The following is a 24,666-nucleotide window of genomic DNA, read 5'->3' on the forward strand; positions in this document are numbered from 1 at the left end:
TTAGCAGCTTCCCTTTTGAGCCTTTATCTCCCTCTCTTTGGTGACCCAAAGCCAACTTCTCTGAACAGGACCATCACCATCCCTGGAGGCATTTAGAAGGAGTGTAGGGACATATTTCCGTGGTGTTCTTGGCAGTGCTGGGTTTATGGTTGGGCTCTATGATCCTGAAGGTCTTTTCCAATCGAAACCATCTGATGATTCTGTGTCAGAGCTAGGATGCCACCTATACCAAATGGCAGCAACCAGCACTCCTACAGGTCTGAACAAGACCAAGAATTCTGGCACATCCCAGTTTTTCCAAAGTTTTTATTCTATTTGGAAAAGCATGGAACCATGGGTCACAGTATGCATGACACCTAGGAATATCATGGCTCCAGAAAGACAGTGGCAGCCACAGTGGAGTTATTTTGGTCCAACCACATTTTCATTTCACACAAAATAATAGAGACACACTCCTGTGGGTAAATTCCTCCTCCTTCCTTCCCCACAATTACCTTAGTTGTGTGGCTGAGTATTTTGTACTAAAATGGATTATCTCTTTCTGGCTGTGAGCCCTTTCAAAACCACTTAGAAGACTGCAAATTAATATACACACCTTAGTATTATCTAGTCATAATATGAGGAGGGGAGGAATCATGGCATCACATGCCACACCAAATTAACTTGTGGGCTGCCTGTGGGCATGGGGCACAGGTTCATTACTCCTATGTTATACAGTAGATTCAGGGGCATTTGCTCAGATGCTTTTACATGTCACAGAGAAAGGATACACAGAAAGACATTACTGTCAATTGAATGATTCTGAAATAAGTTAGACACACCATCATTTGGAAATGTAATTGGCTTTGTTAGGAGACTATTTGTTACTGTTGTGTTCATTTTGGTTTTAAGTATGTTCAGACACAAGTCCAGCCTTTGCCCAGCAGATTTTTATGATCTTTGACATCTGTTTAAAATTATTTAAACATCTGTTTAATGCTTTCTCTGTGACCATAATAAAAAGGATCCTGATGGTCAGCAAAGAACTGTCAAACACAGGAAAACATTTGGGAAAGGGAGAGAAATGGTCCTTTCAGTTCTAGTCACACTGCATTACCCTCAGCAATCAAGGACAACAGGCAAAATAGCAGGAGACAGGATGAGGGCTTGCAGTTAATAGCAGCCTGAGCACACACACCACCATTCATCTGGGCTCCATTACCCTTATGCATGCATATGCATGCTTGTGAGGGCAGCCCAAAAGTAATGCTGTTCTTTTGTACACACAGGGCCTGGGCTGGTGACGCTGAAGCCACAGAAAACCATGACCCTCCTGATGCACTGGCCCAAGGCTAGCTAGAGCCTGTGTCTGTCTCAGATTCACACCAAGCTTCTCACTGAATCTGGCAGGAAACCACCAAGCACTACATCTCTTACAAGCAGCCACACAGGCTGCACTTCCCTAGGTAAGTTCCCATTTTATTTTTGTTTACACAAAACTTTCTCAGTGTCTTTCAAAGACAGAGTGGTACATTTCCTCTGCAAACAGGCACAGCTACAACCAAAAACAGGCAGTGGAGCTTGCCTCAGCCTCTGACAGGCAGCAATGCATGTCCCACGCACACCCCGCTCTCACAGGCACAATGGGCACATTTGTGCCACGGAGGTGAAGGCAGAGCTGGCATCCCAACTCAAACAGCCGTGCACAGAGCGACTTTGCTGGCTTTAAACAGAAAGGAGATGACAGAGTTAGCTAAAGAGACAACCTGCAGAACCAGGGCAGAGCTGGCAACTCTGCAAGGAAGGCCACAACTGGCAAGGCAAAACTGAAAATGAGATGGAGACACTACAGAAATTTTAGGTTCTTCCAAAGTAATTTTCCAAAATGTGAATGGCAGAAGTTTACATATAGCATCCACCCTGCATCTGTGGATTACTCAAAGGATGAGAGAGGTGGGTCCAGGCAACAACTGCTGCTCAAAAGCAGCCATGAAAGTCACAAGCAGATCAGTACCTTCACCCTTTGAGAGCACACTCACACCTGAAAGCCTTTGGCTCTTACTTGTTGGAGCACTTGTCTTCTGCTCCTTCTGAATCTAGCTTAATTGCAACCTTTTATCATAAACAAGGGTACCATCACACAATACAAAAATACTAATGCTTATTGAAATGGAAAAGGTACAGCCAATGACTTGGATAGGCAACAGTACAGCAATAACTCTCAGAATTGAAAAGAAAAAAAGGTTTTTTCAGTCCTTAAAACAACTTGCACACTTGCTGTAATTAACTATCTCACAGCAGAGATAGTTTAAAAAGGACCAGATAAATGTGTTAAGATTTAAAGCAAGTTTTGCAATATTTGTATATGACAACAGAAGTATTTAGAATATCAGAATGTTTACAAATGCACAGACACAACTACACAAAGACTGTAATCCTATGAATTAGTTAGTTTTATGAATTATTTCAGCTTGTTTTCTTCTTAACATTTAGTCACTCAAAAGTGACTAGTTACATGCCTGAAAGAAATTAATCTAGAAACGAGCGATGGTAGAATACACTTCCTGTGGTTAAACCACTTACAGGTTTCTCTTGGCTCAACTGATGAGCTAATAATTACCATCTCTGGAAGCAAATTCAAGTAACCTACACTAATGCTAAACTCTTAAACTAAGCTCTCCTGCCTAACAAGTGAATGCAGCTAAAAGAGCTGATAATCTCTTTTAAGGTTTAAGTGTAGCAGCACTTTGGCACCTTTCAGCTATATCAAAAAGCAGTAACTATTAACATCTGTCCTCAAAGCCTGTATGAGAAGTGGTGTGATTAATTTCTCATCTGCCTGAATACTACCTGTGCTGTAGGATACACTTGGTAAGAAAAGCCAAGCATGGAGGCCAAGGAGGAAACACATCACTAAAGAGAAAGAAATGTTTAAGCTCCCAGCAGGGAGGTTCTCTAGTCATCTCCTACATGATGCTCTCCTCACTGGTCAAAAAAGCTGTGGATCCAGAAGGAAGCATGTGCTACAGGAATCCCAATGACAGGCACAGAGAGAGCTCTTGGTTTCAGAGTCAACCTTCCCTGAGCATCACAGCTCGGGCCTGAAGCATCTCACGCTCAGTGCACAAACAGCAGCCCACACTCACTCTCAGCAGCCCAGGTCCTGACCACTGCAGGGATGCATGGAGTGTCCCTCATACTCCAAATCTCACTGCAGGACATTGTGAGCTGTGGCCTTTGGTGTTTAAGAAAAAGGAAACCATTTCCTGAATCGCTGCAAGTTATCACTGTCACAGTTGCCTCAATCTTCAAGAGCAGGAAGAAATGCAGAAGGAGCCTGCTCCCACAACCCCCGTGAGCCTGAGGACATGCTGGAGTTGTTACAGAAATGCAAATCTTCCCAGACACATAATTTTTCCACCTCTCTTCTGACTATCTATAACCACAGGAGGCTGCTGCTACTGCGTGTCCCTCTGCTGAAGGTGGGCCAGCCTGGGGACAGCACTCCTCCAGTGTGATCCAGAAGAGAAACAGAGCTTGCCCTGATGCACACAGAGCTGCAGCAGAGCAGCCCCGGTGCCTTGGTGACACTGCTCGGGCTCCAGGTGGCAATGGCTCCACCAGCAACAGCTCCAAGCACACAAACACTTCTGCTCTCAGTTGAAGAGGAAGCACCACAGCCAGCTTTGAACATGCCCTCCCCCTCCTCCACTCTCTCAGAAGTGAAAGAAAAAGATCTGTTGCAGAAAATTAAGGAAATGAAAAGAGACCCAGTAGGATGGGTACAGGTAGACCAACATATCCCTCTATAAACAACAGGAAACCCATGTCCACAAAGAAAAATTATCAGCCTGTCTTATCACGTCCCAGGCCACAGCCTGACCTGGAACAATGACGAGCATTCACCAAAATTTTGTGCATTCTCAAAGTAGGCACACTGCAGGGGTGTCACAGCAGCTCTGAGGAGCCTCCTCCCTCTGCTCTGAGAGTTCTTAGAGAAGAGGAAAAGGGAGAACCCTAAGACAACAGCCTATCATTTTTCTACAGCACTACAGACTTCACCAAGATGCAATCTACTTGACTTAAATATATTTTGACTTCTACTGCTGCTGTTGAAGCAAAATTCTCGCTTTAAGATGTCAGCAAAGATTTAAAAATACTAAAGGCAGTAATTTCAAGGGCTTCACTAAACATGTAAAAAGTACTGAAATGGTACAATTTTAGTCCTTTGTAACACATGTATTTTTTATATTAATGCTTGTTGTTTGGATATCTAACACACAGCTCCTACCTGAATCTCCTTACTTGTGACACTCTGTCTGTGCACCATGGGGTAGTGAAGCCTCATGGTGTGAAACATTTTCATTGCCAGTCATAAGCATCAGATCTAAAGATGAGGATATTCAAGGGACATGTCAGGAGGCAGCCCATAAATACTGCCTACTGTTACACATGAAAACACATTATAGGCTGGTCCCCCAGTATTGCTTTCACTTTAGAAGCAGCCTTATCATTTGCTGCTTTCAAAACTCTTTCCAATGTGCTATGTGGAAGATTTTTTTGGAAAAGCATAAATAGACTGTGAGCGAGGCTTGTGATCTCCAAGTACGGGTATCTGGAGAGGGGCTGGCTGCAGGCAGTCCTTCTGAACCCCACAGGAAGGGTCTGAGGCTTGCAGGACACCCACGCTGCAGATCACAGGCAGACCACGCCGAATTAAAAATAGCAGATTAAAGCACACAAAGTGTGTAACAGTTGGTAGAGTATATGGATAAACCAGGATGTGGGAGTCATAATATCAATTTACTAAATATTTATAAATGCTTCTAGCTACCAGTGATAAGAAATACTTTAATACTGATAACAGCTGTCTGTCCACTGCTAAATTTAACACGATCCAAGTGTTAATACTACGGGTTTTCCTACTAGCCTCTGAAGAACGGCAACAGCTTATCCGATGAGACACTTCCTAAGTAAAAGGGAAAAATTATTTCTACGTATGGCACGGCAATGAAACGATGGAAAAAGCCAAAGGAACGATAGGCCGACACCCACCTCCATCCCACCCCGCCGACGGGAGATGTCAGGGTTTCACCGGGGGCCGCGGGGCGGCAGCTCGGCGGGGACGGCCGAGCGCCCGGTACCGGCTGCGCTGCCCCGGCGAGCTGCGCCCTGCCCGAGCCCCGGCCCGCCGCACACAGACAATGTCCGCCGGGCAGCCAAGAGAAGCGCACCGGCGGCGGCTCGGCGGACAGCCAGGACCGGCACCACACGGCGCCCGCCGCGAAGGGGCTTCCACGGCCGCCCCCGGCAGAGGAAGGGCCTCCCCGGCCGCCCGCACCGCCGCGGGGACTGCGGCTGAGGCTGAGCCCGCCGCCCGCTCCCGCCCGCCCCGCGGCGCCCACCTGGTCGGCGAGCTTGAGCACGGCCATCCTCCGCCGCGGCTCCCGCGCACATGCAGCTCCCGCGACGGGCCCCGCGCCCCGGCCGGGGACCCGGGCACCTGCTGCACGCCGGGGAGACCCCACGGGAGCGGGAGCAGCCGCGGCCCCTCAGGGACACGGCGCTGCCCTCGGGCCGGGCGCCCTTTCCCCGCCGCAGGGGCTGCCCTGAGGGCCGAGCTCTGAGGGGCCGCGCTTGTCCCCACCGCGCTGAGGGAAAGCGGCGAACGTGCGGTCCCCAAACCGGGTAGAAGGAGAAACCGAACCCTTAACCTCCCCCTTCCTTCCATGTGTGCTTGCAAATGTATTTGTTAAATCCCATCACACAGACACAACTGTTTGACAGGAGTCTTTTGGGGTTTTTTTACGTCTTTTTGTAGTAGCTATCTTGAAAAATCTGGTAACTCCTGACAGTCCAGATCTCTTCCTACTCAATATATTAATTTTTCAAAAACTAACATGCTAAATTATAAATACCTTTTAATAAGCAAACAAACTAGCCCCAGAGTCCCTGCCTCATGCTGTAGAGAAAATGAACATGAAAATGAACATGAAATTGAACACTGTTCTTGTTGAGCCGACCTGGGGGATCTTCAGTTCCACCCTCAGCGCTGGCTGTCAGTGTGACTCGAGCGCCAGCACACAGCCAGGCATGCGAGGCCAGGGGCTGGCAAGGGGGGGAAGAGAAAAAGAAAAAATGCATGAAGGGGTAAATTTGCATTCTTTCTTACCCCTCAGAGTTGACAAGCTGAATCCCTGAAGCATGTGATTTGATTAAAATCATTGGTACAATGCACAGCAACAGGAGTTACGCACAGGCTGAAGGTAATGAGGGTAATTACATTTTTTCCAAGGACATGTAACTGAAGAGCAAAGGGCTGAAGATTCCCTCTTCCCCTCCTCCAAGTCACACAAAGGCCAGGTATTTTCTCACAAGTTAGATTCTGCAGTAAGGAACTCCCATACGCTGCAACACATCCAATATGACAGTGATTTATGGCTTTTCAACCCTTAATTACAGAATGAGGTGAATCTAAGTAGTTAAAAAAAGGGAAGTGTCTTCTATAAAGAAAATCAATTCAGCAAGGAAGCAGATGGTGATTTCAGGCTTTTGAGGCACCATGGTAAGTGGGGATTAAAAATATCACACAATTTACAACATGTTTTGACTCCAACTAATTTAAAGGGGTCTTAATGGTAAAATAGTTTTAATATAAATTAGTCTTTTAAAGGAAAAAAAACCAACAACAACAAAAACCCAGTGAGACAATCCAGTACTTTCTGTGTCCCACCAATTCAGGCTAGAAATTCAGTTTTGACAGTCCACTCAACACACTCACCACACCAAAGTCAGAAGTAAGCAGAAGTTAAAAAAAAAAAAAAAAGAGGGGAAAATGGAGGGAATTTTCAGCATTATAAGAAAGGCCTATTATAAAGGCCTATTTCCAATGAACTAGCATTCACTATAGCTTTCTCCCTGCAGTTAAACTTGGTGGATACATAAGGAAAATTATTTTTCAGATTTGTTCTTTGCTCCCCTCACTTTCTGATCCAAAAATCTGGTACAAATCCTTGTACCTTCTTTGGGACCACTGACACTCCTGCCAGGGAGATAAATCATCAGAATGAAATCTACAGCACAGTAGGAGCCCAGCTGCTTGGGAGTCAATAACTGGACTAGATGTGAGCTAGTGATCATAGAGGAGATGGGTCATGACAGTGTTATAATATTTTTCTCAAGTTTTTTTCCCAACAAGCAGAGTCTCCTGCCAGCTCCTCTTTCCCAGCCCCCCCAGGATGGTTTCTAGGAGGACCAACCACGTACAATGCCACTCCTTGGAAAGGCCCCCGGGGACATGCAGAACTGCAGGAAGTGTTCACATCCCATATTAACCAGACAGCTCTCAGTTTACAGAGATCCTCACAATTTTATTTACTTCCCATTTAAAGGATCATTTGCATGAACTGCCAAGAGTAGTCCCAGTGTTACAGTCATTACCCACACAGTAAAGGAGTCCAAGATTTCTCTGAAAGTACAATGTCCTCCTCTCCTGTTCACAAAACAGCACAAACAACTATGTTCCAGTCATGCACAATCAACAAAAGCTTTTCTGAGCTATTTTACTCAACAACTTCTTAGCCCAGGCTGGTACATAACTAATTCCATGACACATTTTCATGTGAAATTATGCCAAATGCTCAGCTGCCCTTTTTTGGAAGAAGAAGAGTCACAAAGCTAGTAGCTAACTTTTCAAATAATGGTCATGGCCTGCAACACTAATGTTCACTTTCCATACTGAGAGATTAACAAGTACCATCAAAACAAGCGTGCAACATCCTTAATGAAAATACACTTGAGCTCACCAGGTACTGTCATCTTGGATTGAACCTGTATTTGGAAAGGAAAAAGCCCTAGGCTACACTGGGCCTTTGACAGGGAATTGGAAAGAAACCCTCTAAGGACAGTGGATGCATTTGTTCCTTGCTGACCCATTCCCAATCGAAAGAGGGTTCTGTGCATCCAGTTGAAGTCTGTGAAACACAACCCCCTATTGCATATTTTAAAAAGCAAAATAGGAACATGAAAGTTTGAACTTTAGCACTTAAGCAATTTCTGTCCAACAGAAAGGAAGAACAGAACTGCCCCAAATATGCTGCAGCTGCCCACACTTAGATTTCTTGATCTTCTGTCCACAACACAATTATGTTTTATAGAGTATGGGCCCAGCACCATAAATATCTGCTTTTTCTTTTTTTCACCTTTTCATTTTGTCCCCAGAAAGACCAAAGTTCCTTCAGTTTCATCAAAACTGGATTGTTTAGCCATTTGCTATCAGCAGTCATACACATATGAGATGCTTCCTCACTTAGATTTTGTGTCAGGAAAGCCTCTTAGCATTCTTATGCTCACTTGGACTCAACAGGACTCCCAGGCACACTGAGATCTAGGCATGTGATTTCAACAGAACTGCATCATCATCATAAATGATCAGCCTTTGGTTAAGATCTCACCTGTCATTTTCATATGGGGTAGTAGTGCAAGTCTTCATTTGGGTATTGGCTTAGGACTTGAGAGACTCCCCATTAATTCTCTCTCATGCCACAGTGTTCCTGCATGATGCTTGTTTCTCTTGGTGCTTGTTCCTCATGCTGCTTGGCTTGCTGCCTGTAGAAGGAAATTCTCCTGCTTTGTGAGGAACACCCTCTGGCATGGCTGTGATGCCTTAAGTCTCAAGGCATCAGCTGGGGAAGGATTTCAGGTAAAGGCCACTGGCCACTGCTCTGAGCATTACTCTGCCACCACAGACTAAGTGTTAAGAGTTAATCACTTCCCATGTGCTATCAGGGAAGAAAGCAATCTCATTGAAATAAACCCATTTTACTGTATATACATGCTGTAGTGAGCTGGGACATGGGTAGGAAATGGGTGAACAGCCTATACAAAAGAGCAAGTTCAGGAGTTCTCCCTGCACCCTGTTCCTCCTGCAGCAATACAAACATGTCTGCAAATCATCTGCTGAATCCCTTCCTACAAACCCTCCTGCTTCTCAGACAGATCTCTGCATTAGTCTGATGTTTCCACAGCCTAACAGGATGTGGTCACTTTAAGGCAGCCAAAAGTCTGCACTGCCACCCTCCTCCCTGCTCCTGCTCTGCCTGCACTGTTGAGCACAGGCAGGGGAAGAGTTCTGCTCTGTTTTTCACTCCAAAGTCAGGTCTGCTGCTGTATTTAAGTATGATGATCACTCACAGATGGAGGGTGCAATTGTTCCTAGACATATGTTTGGCTCCTGCCTTGTGAAGGAAACTAAGCACACACAGTCAGCATATTCCTCAGCAGTGCTGAGCACGGATGAAGGACAGAACTGATACCAGAAGACATATTTGTTATCTCTAACTGTTTCTAATAGCACCAGATACCTGGCATGCCTCCGGTCCCTACCTGTTGCCTATCCTCTAACAGCAGCGTGTGAACATTTTGCTGCACATTCTTTCCCCTTACAGATCAGTAGGAGTCAGATTAGAGTGATGTACAAGCATCATTATGAGTGTCTGCTGTGGGGGAAACAAGCACAAACATACAGAGCTGTGTGAATTTGAAATGGAAGGGCAGACTGGCCACAGCAGGAGACTGGCAAGCAGAACAAGCAGAACACCAGAGACAGTAACTAATCATTGCTGTCACCATCTCCCCTCCTGCACTGCTCCAGCACACAGGGTGACCTGTGAGGTGGGAAGGGGATGGTCGTCTCAGATGCCTGTCACTGCCCTCTCCAAGTCTTCTTCCTTCTGTTTTAGTATGATTCTTTTTCCACAAGGTGGAATTTATTCTATTTTTTTCCCAGGGGTGATACTTTTTATCCCATTAAGCTATTTTTCCTCCTAGACCTACTTGTTTAATATTTACATGGGACAGGGAGCGAGGTGGGGACAGTGTGAACTGAAACAAAGTGAATCAATCCACTGGTAAGAGCAGAGAGGGGCAAAGATGAGACCTTGGAAGCACCTCCACTTGGCAGACACAGGCCTCCTCTCATTTCAAATACTTCTTGACTCTGCTTCTGCAGCCAGGTAGTTAATGCACAGTGAGGCTTAGACATATGATACAATAAGAAGCTGTGAATTTAAAGCTGGAATTATAATTATTACAGCCTTCTGCTGTGTTAATCAAAAAGGAATAAACACTCCGTCATATATTAAGGTGTTTTCACAGTTGTTCTGAGCTAGCACCTCTCTTGCAGATGTCCATGTAATTAGCACAAGATATTGAAATCAGGGGAGGAATTAAGCCAGATGACAACTACACAAGCTAAACAGGGTCAACTCCTTTCTGGTTATGGCAGCCTAGAAATGCATCTCTGCAAAAGAGAAAGACTTCACTGACAGCAGAAAGCATTAGCCTCACTTCAGTTCTTAAAGTAACATGCTAGTGGCCTGCCTGTGAAAATACACAGCCATCTTTACCTTTCCTGACAAGAGGCTGCAACAAAATTATCAGCAATTTGTCACACAAGCCAGTGCTCAATCTAGAAACCAGGTAAGTCTACTGCCTTGGATCACATAAAAAGGGCCAGAGAGATCTGGGTTACTTTGCTCTTTGGGGTTTTTACTTCTCTTTCCTGTTCTTCTTCCCTGGAAAATGCCAAGTTATCTGATTCTGCATCAAGCTTTCCAATAGAAGAAACCCCAAAACATACGAAATAAAATCAACAAAAAACCCCAATACATTACACACTTCACCACACTATGGAGCTGCAGGCTTGCCTGTGGAGTCCAGACTCCACCACAACTGACACTCTATACCAACTGATACTCAAGTACTAGGAAAAAAAAAAAAAGAGGAAAATGAAATTGGGAAAAAGAAGGATGAGCAAAACCAGATTAATAAGAGGGAAGCTCAGTATTCAAATTTTCTGTCCTCAGCCATATTTTATTTATGAGTATATAATACACCTTAAATTTTCTATGTCAATAATCTTTTAGGAGAAATAAGAAATTTTCCACTGACTTACATTTTGAAGTATGCCTGACCTTCAAAGAATTCAGAAAACAGTCTCCGGGGGTAGGATTCCTGTTACATTGAAACATCCCTCGTACCCCTCTGAGTGAAACATCAGGTAATGGTGTAAATTGCATTCATCTAATTAGTCACACTCCCTAAAAAATATATAAAGTTGAAATGGATATTACAACAACCTCTCTTTACACACTTTACTATATAAACTATAGCAATTAGTTACTTATAATCCCTAGTTCTGAAATCTCTTTTTCACTTGCATCCTCAAGATTAAATTTATTGAACAGTCACACTAATAGAAAATATCCATTTTTAATCTCAGTTGCATCAGGAAGTCATCATTATTTTAATAGAGGAAGATTTCATATCCGTGGTCTGTTCACTTAACAGTACCTGCATAATCTTCATTTCTGTACATTACTACATTAGAGTAGCCAGTGGGACACCAATGGATGCATGCCAGCAGTGTTGAAATCCATCAGCTGAAACAGATTAATTTTGGAAAGAAACCACTGGGTCAGTTGTCCAAAGTTGCTCTTGAAAGTGAAGAACATTACACAAGCAAAATCTGGAATCCATATTCATCCCTTCTGAACGTGCAGAGAGGAAGAAAGGGCCTATGCCTGAGCAGCAGGAGTCCAACACCAGTTCTTAAGACCCAGGTAACATTTGGGAATGTTCTGATAGCAAATTCCTTCCCCAAACTCAACTATATTTTTCACAGGACCCAAAAGCAAACAAAATATTTAGTTTTTCATGTCACACAAAGAATGAAAAGCAATTCCTGAAGTTGCATTTCATTAGAAGGGGTGTGGAAGAACACAGTGACCAATATGCAGTTGCCACCAAGGTGGGAGCAGCACTGCTTGTGGTAGTTTGTGTTTCTCTCTGAATGTTAGGGTTTAGCTCATAATCCAAAGGGAGGGGCTTTTTCCCTTGCATTAGAGAAATTATGTAGCTCAGAGCTCTGTAGGGAGAACAGTGTGACAGAGGGTATCAGTAATGTTATTTTTGGAGGAATGCTGGAACTCTGGAATAAATTCAGATCTGCTGGATGCAAGCTAATGGAAACAAATCAGCCCAACAGCCTGTAGTCCACATTGCTTTATGGTAAGATAGAAAACATGCTTTGCACTACTGTACCTTCCCTTACAACAAGGACTAGACCAGAACCTCACAGAATGAAGGTCTGGGAAGGAAACCAATTTAAATATCTCAACACACTAAAATATAGATGAGAATTTATGGTTTGTTTCCAGCAGAACAAAGGGTACATGTACTATTCTACTGGCTTACCTCAAGCTAATTGCATCCTTCCAAGCCATGCTAAAACTGATATACATCCAACTTCTTCCTAGAAGATAAATCAAACCCAACCATTATGTATACTTCTGTAGCAGTACTTGGAAACAGAAGGAAACTAATATTCAAGGTCACAGGCCACAGCCTAGAAGCTTGTCTGCAAGCTGAAGAGGGTGATGAGGCTCAGCTCCATGTGTGTACAAAAGGCAGAAAGCCAGCAAACAGCCAGCACAGCTCTGAAAACAAGCAGAAACACCAAGCTCTTTGGGGCACAGAACCAATAGGAGGGGCAGACTTGGAAAGAGTTTGTTTTGCGTTCAGAAACAAAACTATCTACACCCTCCTGCAAGTTTAAAACAAGATAATGTGCCATTGCTGATACACAGGAGTTTCTTGTTCTTCTATCAGAAAATACTTCTGCCAATTCCAAATTTCATCCTGCTACTCATCAAATGAAGAAAATAGCGTTTTGCTTGTAATCTGTCTAGTGCCTGGTCCAACTGCAGTTTGTATCCCAATGCTTGGCCAACTGTATTAGCTGCTACACAGGCTGAGGAGGACAAAGGTCTTCCCCTGAAGAGCACAAACCTTTGGAACATGAGGACTGAAAGAAATCCAGCAGCACAGTTAACTTAGTTTAGTTTTACTAAATTTTACCTTACATGCTTTGTAACTGTTATAGGGACTTGCACTTAGAGATTATGCATTCTGAAGTGGGTGATGGTGGTTCTTCAGATTATACATTTTGAGATGTTTTATTCCTTATGCTCACTACTTTCTCGCTAAAAACTAGGATTTGACTTTTCACAATGGTTTATACTGTAAGCCTGAGGGAGGAAAAAACCCCATTTTTCTTTCTGTGCTTCAGTTAGAGAAGGAAATAAGTAACATGAGCCACGAAAGGACTTTGATCCAGAACTAGAGAATGTAAATGCTTTACAGATGCCAAATAAGGATGTTTCCAAAGAAAAAGAAAACAAAGAATTCTCTACCCCAACTCCTCTTCACTTCCAAACAAGGTAATGGAAGAATCTTGTAAGGTTTTGATGGAAGCTCCATTTCTTCAAGAGGTTGTTCTGTTTTTAATAATCACATACATTCATCAGAATAAACAACTGATTGTTTTGACAGGGGCTTATTGTGTTCCTCTGAGGGAAAAAATAATTTCTTTAGCTCATAAGTGTCTCTTTAAAGCCTTACAGCAACTGGAGAGAAATGGTAGAGAGGCAGGAATCCACCCTTAACAGCAATGACATTGGTGACATTCTAACGACCAACCTGCCTGATGGCCGTGCTGCCTGCACAATACATCCTGGGGAAGAGCCCAGCACGTACTGCCACTGGTGGAGCCCTTGGAGAAAGTGCCACAGATAGGAACATCCTGTGGTTGATCTGTTTTATTTCTACTGGATTTTTGGATAGCACATAATCTTGCTCTGGCTTACAAACATCAACATCAGTTCATCTTGCACGTTCTTTATGAAAACCCTGCCTCTGTGGGTAAGAACTGCTGAGAGTCTTTCAATAAAAAAAAGATCCAATAGACTACAATATATGAAGCATTTCCAACAAAATGCTACCTTGCCTCTAAGAAATAAGGATTCCACCCTCTATTTATTTAAGTTGGAACAAGGTATCAGAGAGGAAGGTCAGGACTCCAAGACTGAGTACCTCTGTTGCAGTCTATTTAATCTCCTTTTCAATGGATTTGTCTCTCACTGTAGAAGACTTTCAGAGTTCACACAGTGTGAATATCTGTTCTATGTTTCCAAAAAAGATGTGAATTACTCTTTATGTATGCAGAGTAAATAGTTAAAGTTCTTCTGGCATTGTATATTTTTATACATGTGTTTTGCACAGTATTTTGACTTAGCAATGGATGGAATAAATAATGCTCAGCACACATGCCTGGTCCCCAGATAAAAATCTATAGATGCAGCCCATACAGATGGGCCTTGCACTTGCACAAAGCCTGAAGCACTTTTGTAAAATTCTGCATGAGTGCAGATGTCTTCCTTGATCCTCTTGCAAGATCAGAAGGTTGGGTCAATGGCTGTGCTCCAGATAATGTCACTATTAACATCTCCAGACACAGCCACAAGAATAAAGCAGGTCAGAAATGAGCTTCTAAGCTTATGGTACAGCTGCCTTACTCCCCTGTAATTCCCTAAATCCCAGAGCACAGTGAGAATGAAAAAGCACCTTGCTGGTAGAAAAACAGTGCCATAAAGCAGCCAGTGTTCAGATCTGGGAGATGAATTTTGGAGTTCAAAAATGTCAAACCTACGTGTCTGGGGAATGGCAAGGTAAGAGTTCATTCTGTTCTTTCTCAAAGCAAAACTATGTGAGTGTATCAGGATATGGCTTTTTTGATTTATACTTCACATTAAGAACAAATTTATGCTTGTATGCTAGTACTAATGATTTAATAATGCATTAACATCTTAACTCTGCTGTCCAGCCACGGCAGAATTAGTGACTACTTACACTAAATAATGTTACAAATCATACTGCTATCACACAGCACTTCCTGGCAGGTTTTGCAGTTCCTTTAGCACAGGAAATATGTTTCAGTAGTGTATTTTAGTGATTCCATGACTTTTTCTGTTGACTACGCAGGAAACTAATTTTCCAAACACTACGTTATGGACTCAAACCCACTCACGTGGAAGAGGGGAGGAGAACCCAGTCAGAGAGGCAGGAAAAGCCTTGTCTGTTTTACTGGGATGCTCCCCACTAAACAGCAACATCTTGAACCAGTATGCCAAGTAGGGCAGACTAGTTTAATCACCATGGTCTGCAATTCAGTGAGAGACTCTTTCCTAAGTCCCCCACGTCACAGCCCTGATTTGCCAGGAGCTTAAGATAGCTGACAGCAGGCTGTACTCTTCCTTTCCAGCATCAGGACAGATGGCCTCAGCTCACTCCAGCAACTCAGTTTAGCTGCTATGAAAAAAGAAACACTAAGGAGCATTCTTATCTCAGCTATGAGACACAGCCAAGCCCTGGAAAGGAAGGGGAACCTGCCTCCTGAAGGACAGAAAGCATTGTTCTGTCACAGTGAATAGCACCAGCAGGGCTCGCAGAAGGCCTTCTACAGGCAGGCTGCTGGGAAGAATTCACACCCTAAACATGCCTTGAAATAATTTACCCCATATGCAAATAAGTTAAATTTTCAACAGCTACTGAACTGCAGTATTACTGAGTGTTCTTGAATGTGAAAGACAATAAAACAGATTAATCTGCATCACAATCTCTAGAAAGAAGAGGAAGGGACTGCAAGCATGGGAAGGCACAGCCTTCCCAACTGTGTACAGCCCAGGGGGCAGCGTGGCCTCAAGGGACTCTCCCAAGGTTTACAGGGGATTTACCAGCTCAGTCCTGGCTTGCAGATGTTCTGGTCTCCTCAGAGGTCAGATCCTGACACTCATTCCTGCAAGCCCTAAAACCAGCTCCAAGTCCATTGTTTCCAGAGGAAAAGAAAATGCCTTCTTTCCACAGAAACAGCCAAGTAAAAACTGGGGCTAAAGGGCCAACTCTCAGTGATGTATCATAGCTGGAAAGAAACAGAAAACTGCCCAAAGTACCAATATTCAATTTGTACACAACATACAAGGAAACAGCAGATAAAATTAATCATTCACATGCTAAGTAAACTTTTCCCCTCAGAACAAGGTAACAAGTGTCCTCTGATTTACTGGAAGACCCTCCCTGATTCCCCTCAAGATGGTTTCCCAGAACTGGTACTGTGACAATTTCTGCAATGAAGACACAGCAAATACTATGGCAGAGCAGTAAGTCCCAGTATCCACTATTGTGCTTTAATCTCCTTCTTTACACCCACACTTGCCTGATTTTAAGCACATAAATCAAACTTTTGACAACACACAAGGTGTACAAGACAGTTCCACATTTTAACTGTAAATTAAAAGAGCAAAACACAACTATTTGCTTGTTACGACCCTTGTTAAGGTTAAGACCCTACATAACACTAAGCCAAGACCTTAAAGCTCCATCCTCAAGAAGTATATTCTGGGGTAAAAAAGAAAGCATTTGAGCTAAACAAAGTGGTAACTGGTACTTAATTAAGTTAGCTGGAGTTTTATTTTGACTTTAAGCCATATAAAATGGATGGGATACAAAAAGAAAATGATCCAATTAAAGAAGAAATCTATATAAGCAGAACAAAAATTCAACAGATGAAACATGTTTAAAATAAAAGAATTAAAAATAATTGCTCATCAACTGGAGTGTTAAGAGAGGAACTGAGCAGGGTTGAGGATTACTACTTTTACCAATGGGAAGAAGTCACTTTCCTGAAATACGGGAGAATAAATAAAAGGATTGCTTGTGTTTACAGAGATGATTTGCAATGGTAACAGAAGTATTACAATCAGATGCACATTAATTCCTATGGGAGGAAAAAATGACAATTCCCAGCAGCAAAACTCCACAGGCAGGTAACAAGGCAGCATCAAGAACCTGAAAGGGGGCAAGAACAGAAGTAAAACCTTTAACAGATGTGTGAGGAAGTTCTTTGATACCTGAACTGCACAGGAAGTCTCAAAACATCTCCCAGATGGCAGTATCTGTATCACACAGGCATCCTGCAGTGGCAGCAAGGACCCAGCAAGGAGGCCTCTGACAATGGACAATTCTTTATAGGCCACGCTTGGAAAGAGATTAAAAATAACCCAGTGAAAATGGATGCAATTCAAGCAATTAGTGATACACACTAAAATGTAAATGTGGTGGTGGTTGTGCTTTGGTTTGGTTTTGCCTTTTTTTTTTTTTTTAAATCACTGCATATCCTATACTATAAAAAATTACTGTGGTACATGGCATTACACCAGCATGAAGGAAGCAGAGCTGGCAGCTGACAGGCTGTCATGAACTGCACACTTGCTTTTCTAACACCAACAGAATAATCAAAGTATGAAAACATAGTAACTCCAAGAAGTTTGTACTGCAGATCTGTCTCCAGTGACTGAAATGCCCAAGAGCTGCCTCAACACAGAGAAGTATAGAAGGAAACTGTAACTGGCCATAAGAGAAAAAACCTTCACCCAGGAGCACAGATGTGGTTTTTTACTTGCACATGGGCACATAAATGCATCTTAACATGGGAAGACAGAATATCTGGGAAGTTATTCTCTCATCTTCAGACAGTGAGTCAGAGAGATCTTAATATATAGAAGCCACATGAATGCTTATGCATTTACTAACTGTAACTTCTAGAAATAGTAAGCAGATGCTATGCATGACAGCATTTGGTAATAAAACATCTCTGTTTCTGTAAACTCTGCAGACGTCTCACCAAAGTCTTACACACAACACAGCAAAATCAAAAAAACATAGGGTGGTGATGACTAGCAGAGAAGCACCTTGAACTAAGACACACTTGCTTAGCAAATCAAGAAGCCCACTTGCCTCTTCAACAGAATACCAGAGTCAGTGAAAAGACTGGAGAAGTAAGGCTGAGTTTCTTGAATGAATCTTGACCCATTGCTCCATTGCTATCCCAGGCCCATGATACTCTCTGTGGAGGTGGCAGAAAATTTCAAGCATCATCCTGAAACACAGAATAATCTCATAAGAAAAACGGTTTTTGGAAACATACTACCTGATTAAGATAACCAGGCTTGGCATCAGCTAATTGAAAAAAGTATACTTTACCTTAGCACCAACAAATTATAGGAGGTGTTTAACAATGTGTTAGATCACACAGAATGACTCACACCAGCAGGCACCTCTAGCCTTAGGTTAGATACTAAGAAGGAAGCCCACTTTCTAGAATGAAAAAGTTGCAAGAGAAGCTTCTCAGTGACCACCTGAGAGTCCTCCTTGAGTCACACCTCAGTGACTCTCTTGCCACAGAAAAGCAGGTGACAAAGGGACCGGTGTTGCAGACCCAGCAACTGGAGAAGTATCTTTACACCTGTGCTCCAAAGCACTGCTCCAGCATCACCCAGGCAAACAGCACAGGCAGTGGTCCAGCCTCCTCCTGCAGGAGACTCCAGCTGCACTGCAGTTTGGAGCTCTAATGGCAATTACAACTTTGCTGCTGCTGCGTGGGTAGCAAAACAACCCTACAGCTTCTCACAAGGAAGTCATGTTCACCATTTTAAAGAGAAAAAAAACCAAGCTGATTTACAAAGTGTGTTATCTCCAATTTTCTAAGCTTTAAATGAGTCCTGTACCTGAAAAAAACTGCACTTGTATTAAATGATGACTTGTCATTGCACTTTGTGGATGCCTTACACTAAGTTTAAGTTACCATGGTTACATTTTTCATGATAAATATAATACTAAACAGGAGGGAATGAGAAACAAGTATGCCTTTGGTTTTACTTTTTTTTTTTTAAATATCAGGCATTTTTTATTTTTGTTAAGGTACTGACAATCTGGAGAGGGACTGTGAAGCTGCAGAAGGACTTTTTATAAGGGCATGGAGTGATAGGACAAGGGGGAATGGCTTTTAACTGAAAGAGGGCACCTATGGTGAGGCACCTCACCTTTGAACGTGGTGAGGCACTGGCACATGTTTCCCAGAGAAGTTGTGGGTGCCCCAACCCCTGGAAGTGTTCAAGGCTGGATGGAGCTCTAAGGAATCTGGCCTAGTGAAAGATGTCCCTTCCCACAGCAGGGGGACTAGATGATCTTTAAAGTCCCTTCCAACCCAAACCACCCTATGAGTCTATGAGTACCATGTAACTGGTAATGGTATTACAGCAATGTAAACATTAACATTTGTATACACATGACTGTTTAATGTATATTAAAATGAGTAAAAAATTCACTCACTGAATATGATGTACGTTCCAATCCCGTCAAAATGAACTTAGAACCTAAAGCTACAGAAAGCTCTAGCTCTATCTCAGCAGGGTTTTAAAGTCTAATCTACACATCACTGTCCTAATTCTGTAGAAATATAAGATACATGTACAGAAACATCTGCAAACTAACGTAAAGAATAATTAAATGATTTTGTATATGTTTAACTTACTTTTATTGAGTGAGGAAACAGCTTTTTCTGAAGGTCATTTCTTTGGTCTTAAAAACTGAAACTCAAGCCACCTGGTTTTCATTTCCTGCCATATTCCTTCTGTCTCAGCTGCATACTGTGCTAGAAACAAAGGCTCCATTCTTTAATTGTGAATATCAGACGCCTTTAACCTTCATTCTGTTGCTAGTGCCTTGGAATGTGAAAAAGTTAATATACAATATCCTCTTTTATTAGCTAAAATAATAAATGGCCAGTTGCATTCCTTTTATCAGCCAGGCTCAAGACCTGCAGATCCTTGGAGACTTAAGAGTTCAACAGAGACAAAATGTATGGCTTTCAAAGCAAAATCACAATTTGAACACAGCTCTGTTCTACTGTTTTGGATGACAAGCAAGGATTGAAGGTCACTGTTTCTAAAGTTACCAAAGAAAAGTCTAGAAATAAGTCACCTCAGACCCTGTCACCCTACAGTGCTGAGCAGCTGTCACATCTGGTCTCAATCAAGAGCCAGGAACCACCAGCGAAGGGCGAGCCTATTCCCAGGCTTGGATCAGGGATGGTTTTAACAGAAACCACTGCTCCAGAGCAGCAGGACCAGTGAAAGATGGCATTCTGCAGCAAGAAACACAAGCCCTCAGAGGAAATGGGGCACAAGGGGAAAGACTTCTACAGAGTATTGAAGAGTTTTATTGGCCAGCTCAGTGCAGAAGATGGTTGCTAATAAAACAAAAAAACATTTGTCTATCAAGGTGACCAAAATGTCTCCTACCTCTGAAAGGAGCAGATTTCAAGTGAAGAAACAAATGTGTCTAGACTCTGGTGATGATTTTTAAGACAAACAAGGAAGCGAACAAAATCTGTTTCCATCAAGAAAAGCAAGCTTTCATAAAACCCAAAACTCTAATTATGACCACTAATAATTGCCAGTCACACGAAGTAAGTCACAGTAATTGCTTTGGGATCAACCTGATACAATCTTGGGATAGATCAGGTCGATTAATTTACTCCTTCCTCGTTTATTCAGAATTCATAAAACATTTGTTGCTGTTTAGCCTGCAAATAGAACAGCTTATTCATAACTTCCAGAACATTTGGCCTGGTGCTCATGTTAGGAGTGAAGAAGCAGCACTCCTTACCCAGTGGTGTGCTGGATCCCTTAACCAGGCATCTTTAGGCAGCCTTTACCAGCCCTACCAAGGTTTCCAGGGGTACAGCTGGGAGGGGAGTGCAGGGAGGGCTGCACTTCAAACCACACAGGTCAGAGGAACCACTGGAGGCCAGGGGGAGCAGAAATCTTTCCATTATTACTGGTGAGATTTAAGATAGCATAGGGCATCACACTGATGTACACAGTTTTACTTTGGATCAGAGACTCTCACATGCACCTCTTCCATTTTTAGTAAACTGACAAAGAGTGAGATTTTGCAGTTGGCTCACAGATGTACATTAAGTAACAGGCAATCACTTCACATCAACACTTCCCACAGTTAGTGAAGAAGCAAAATTTGAAAGCTGTTTCCCATCCCACCCCAGTCTATTAGTAATGAGGGTATTCATTACAGCAGCTTAAACTGATGGAAAATATGTTCCTTAGCTGGGAGAAAAACATGTAGAATTATCAGTGTGATGCAACACTGGCTGAAACTTGATTTCACAAGAGTCATTGCACTAAAAGGTTCAAGTGGTCTTAAGTAACAAACTTTTAAAAAGTAATAGAATAGAAACTTGTGCCATGTAATCTCTGGGCATCACATGTCTGTAAAATTGATAAGGAAAACCCTCTGGTTTAGTTTGCCTGTGAAGCCAGTAAACAGAATGTATGCCACAGTTGATAACAAACCTACCTAATTATTCCTACCATTTATTGCTATGAACATTCTCTTTATTACAACCACACCAAGCTCCAAGTTCTTTTGTGACATGTCAGAAATTTTGTCAAAAAATCTCAAAATTTTATTCTGGGCATCAAAATTCTGCTCTTGCAAAAACAACTGCCATTCCTTAAGCTATCTCAGGATCTCTGAAAAAAGGTGAATTAAACTTCACCTCATGTCTGTAACAACAACCAGCAAAATACTTTCAGGGTACTTGCAAACCTTTATTTATGAATCTGAACTGGTTAACTCCGCCTCAAGCAGCAGCTCAGGTTGGAAGTTCTGCTGTGCCTGGAAATAAGCTTTGCAGTGTTCCCTCTGGAGGTCCACAGAAGAGACCATCACAGAAAACACAGCACTTCAGCAACCTGGCATCCCATTTCCTTGTCTGGACCAAACACTGTGACAAATTCAATCTGACTCCTAAAATGATTTCACTGTAAGATCAAGAAGTTGAATGCAAAAAGCCACTGAACAGGCTCTGTCTCCACATTGCTTGGCAGAGGAAGAGCCCCTGTAGCTCAGGCTGGGCAAGAAAGACCAGACTATATTTGCACACTGCACTCCCTAGTATTTTCCAAAACAATTAAAATTTGGCAGCTGTGTTCTTCCAGATCCCCTGGATCTGGCCCAGCATGAGGAGCAGAATCAGAGTGAGACTTTTCCAGCAGTGAGTGATTTTCCACACATCCAGGAACTGCTGCAGTTGCAAAGCCAACCAGGAGGGTGGGAGGATTTCTCTTCAGTGCTCTCACTGCCACCACTGCTACCGTGCCAATACATGCAAGGTGAAAGGAAGTCTGACACAGAGGTAAGAGTGCAGCTTTCAGGGCAGCAAATGAGGTGAGAGATGCAGGTCAGAGAGATCCATGGATAAATGAGGTACAGCAAAATGGGTACAAATGAATCAGAACAGTGGCAGTGAAGGAGGCATATGTGTGTGACATTACAGAAGACACTGAAATGTAAGCAATAAAATGCAACTAAAACCAAACATAAAACTGAGGAAACTTTAGATCCTTATTTTCAGTTGCTCTCAGAAGGAAGCTTGGACAAACCAAAAAAATCTTCCCAAACTTTTAAGATTAGCATACCTTAAAGGATAACTGCTAGCCTTGGCTAATTTTAGCTCCAGCAGCTCAAGCTGTAAAGGGCCATAGCATGCTTTGATAGAGAAATTTAGACTGTAAGGAAGTGTAGGTATATACAACCAATACATCCTTTTTTCCACTAAAAAGGACAATGAAAAAAATTTTATGAAATCAGAACCCACATTAAGTAGTAAAATATAATATCCTAAACTAGTAAGACCCCAAAGAAGTATGGCTTACATTCTCCTAATTCACTGCCCCTCCAAATGCAAAACTGTAATTTATTTTAAAAAATAGATTAAAATAAAAAAAATCACATACCTCTTTTTAAAATTTTTTCTTATAGGTGCCTCTACCTCTTTCTGCATACTGGAAACATGAGCCTGTTCAGGATGATCAACTGTCAGTGACAGCTTCTGTCCATAGAGCTTCTTTTGCAATTCACTGATAAAGCTAGGAACTCTATATAAATCCAGAACGGGGGTTAGAGGACAACTGGAAAGGAACTTGGTTCCCTTTAAAAGAAAACCTAATTAAGGAAGTTGAGTCTGGACATGCAGATTTTATTTTCATTATTTTTATTTATCAAATACCACACTAATTCTGTGACTAGGTTAACTGCTCAGTTGCCATGCCAAGTAGCAAAACAGCAAGATGTTTTGTTCATTTAGCCTGTTTTTCTGCATTAATGGCACAATTAATTATTCATTAAAGGAATTTAAACAGTAGTGATCCAAATCCTTCCATTCATTTAAACTCCTTGGTCTTTGCTGTCCAGAACCAAAATCTGGTAGGTGAATACCAGCCACCACCTCAGAGTAAAACTTTCCCATTTATTAATGACTTTAGTTTGTGCTGGAAAATAAACACATTTGTCTACATGGACAGATGTCATATCTAGATATTTATTTCCCCCAAATTTCCTCCTTAATCTCCCTGTGCTGAATAAAACTCAATGTGCTTGCTAAACAACAGAAGTAAAATGCTTTACAAGCTGCTGTAGGCTCCCAGAAAATCCCATCAGTCTATGATCCAAAGATGGCCTCTTTAGGTAAGAGTTCCACAGAGCCACAGTCTCAAGGATAAAAATGCTTCCTGGTAACTCTGTGTATCAAGAACTGCACTTAAATACTGCCACTTCAAACCTGATTTCATACTTGGGATAACAAAACACCCAAACATGAACATCAGTTTTATGTACGATTCTGTTTCATTACAGTTCTCCTTCTCCTGTCTTCCTGAGGAAACAAGGGAAACATTATTGCATCTTCCTCAAAAAGATTTATGAAAGTACTTCTGAGACTTAAAAGTGATGAGCTTCAAAAATACAAAAAATGATAACAATTTGAAGTTGCTCCCCTCCACTTTGAGAAAATTTTTACAATTTCATTTCTTATTTATAAGAATAATGGATTTGCTGAAGCATATCTAGAAGTCAGGAGCCATAATCCATTCCTACCTGTTTCAAAGCTCTCTTTTGGCTCATTTCTCAAAACTCAGTGCTTTTTTTCAGCCCTTCTCTCTCTCTACTGGCACTTGCTTGGTTCTGTCTTGCAGAACTTCTGAGGCAAAGAAGACAGCTGGCTATCTGTAATACAAACAATACTATTCAGTGACAAAGCACTAGAAATAGACTAGAATGCACCTTACTCTCAGAGGAAACAGTTCAGCAATAAAGACTTAAGTAAAAACCAGCTGCAATTTCTTCAAGTTTCAGGATACAACTCACTGTTGAAAAAGCCTTTTCCCCTTTCCTAAGTAGCATAGTACCTTTATTAACAAAAGGGTCCCAAGTTGCTTTTGTGGCATCCCAAACCCCTAACTAAAAATTAGACCTGAAATGTAGGGTGAAATTTATATATACAGAACAGTTAGACTCTCACATTTATGTAAAACAGCAAAGAAGTTAGGTAACACCACTGCACTGAACTTGCAAAGATGGAAATGAATCACTGAAGCCAAGGACTCACAGAACAAAGTGCCTGATAGCCAGCTACTGCCTCCTGTTACTTTACAAACATATACAATCTACACTACTATCAAAATCATTTATCCTTGGGTTTTACATGATTTACTGATAGCAAACCCTTTTTCTTTCTAGTACACACACAAAAGGCAAAAAGCAAATGAGAAAATAGAATGCTTTTCTTAGAAACTTAGAAATTGCCTCACCTAAGGTGCTGGGGACTTAACTTTCCTAGCTCTTGAATGGAATTATAGCACAGCCTATAAATATCTAGCTTTTTAAACATAAAATGATCAACTCATTTTACAAATGCAATTTACAATAAAACTGCTAATTTCTGAAAATTTAACAAGCCATCTCCACCAGGATACTGCGTATGAAGCAGTAACAAGAAATTAAATACTTTTTCCATGAAAATAAACTGATTCTACTACAACCATCAGGCAGGCTACAGCTACATTATTGGATGACAAAGATACACACATTAAC

At 42.1% G+C, this 24,666-nt stretch overlaps 1 protein-coding gene across 13 annotated transcripts in view; it reads right to left on the minus strand.

The window, feature by feature from the left end:
- The window catches only part of ANKRD44 (ankyrin repeat domain 44), a 131,169-nt gene extending 125,710 nt beyond the window's left edge, over positions 1–5,459 (minus strand). For all 13 annotated transcript variants that reach the window (XM_039699881.1, XM_039699807.1, XM_039699790.1 and 10 more), the window contains exon 1: positions 5,385–5,459. In XM_039699881.1, the coding sequence (XP_039555815.1) occupies positions 5,385–5,411 (27 nt within the window). In that variant the 5' untranslated portion in view covers positions 5,412–5,459. The remainder of the gene's footprint in view (positions 1–5,384) is intronic.
- Positions 5,460–24,666: the final 19,207 nt, after the last annotated feature.

This window comes from Passer montanus, unplaced genomic scaffold, assembly GCF_014805655.1.
Source record: "Passer montanus isolate IOZ18808 unplaced genomic scaffold, ASM1480565v1 scaffold1, whole genome shotgun sequence".
In the NCBI taxonomy this organism is placed as follows: Eukaryota; Metazoa; Chordata; class Aves; order Passeriformes; family Passeridae; genus Passer; species Passer montanus.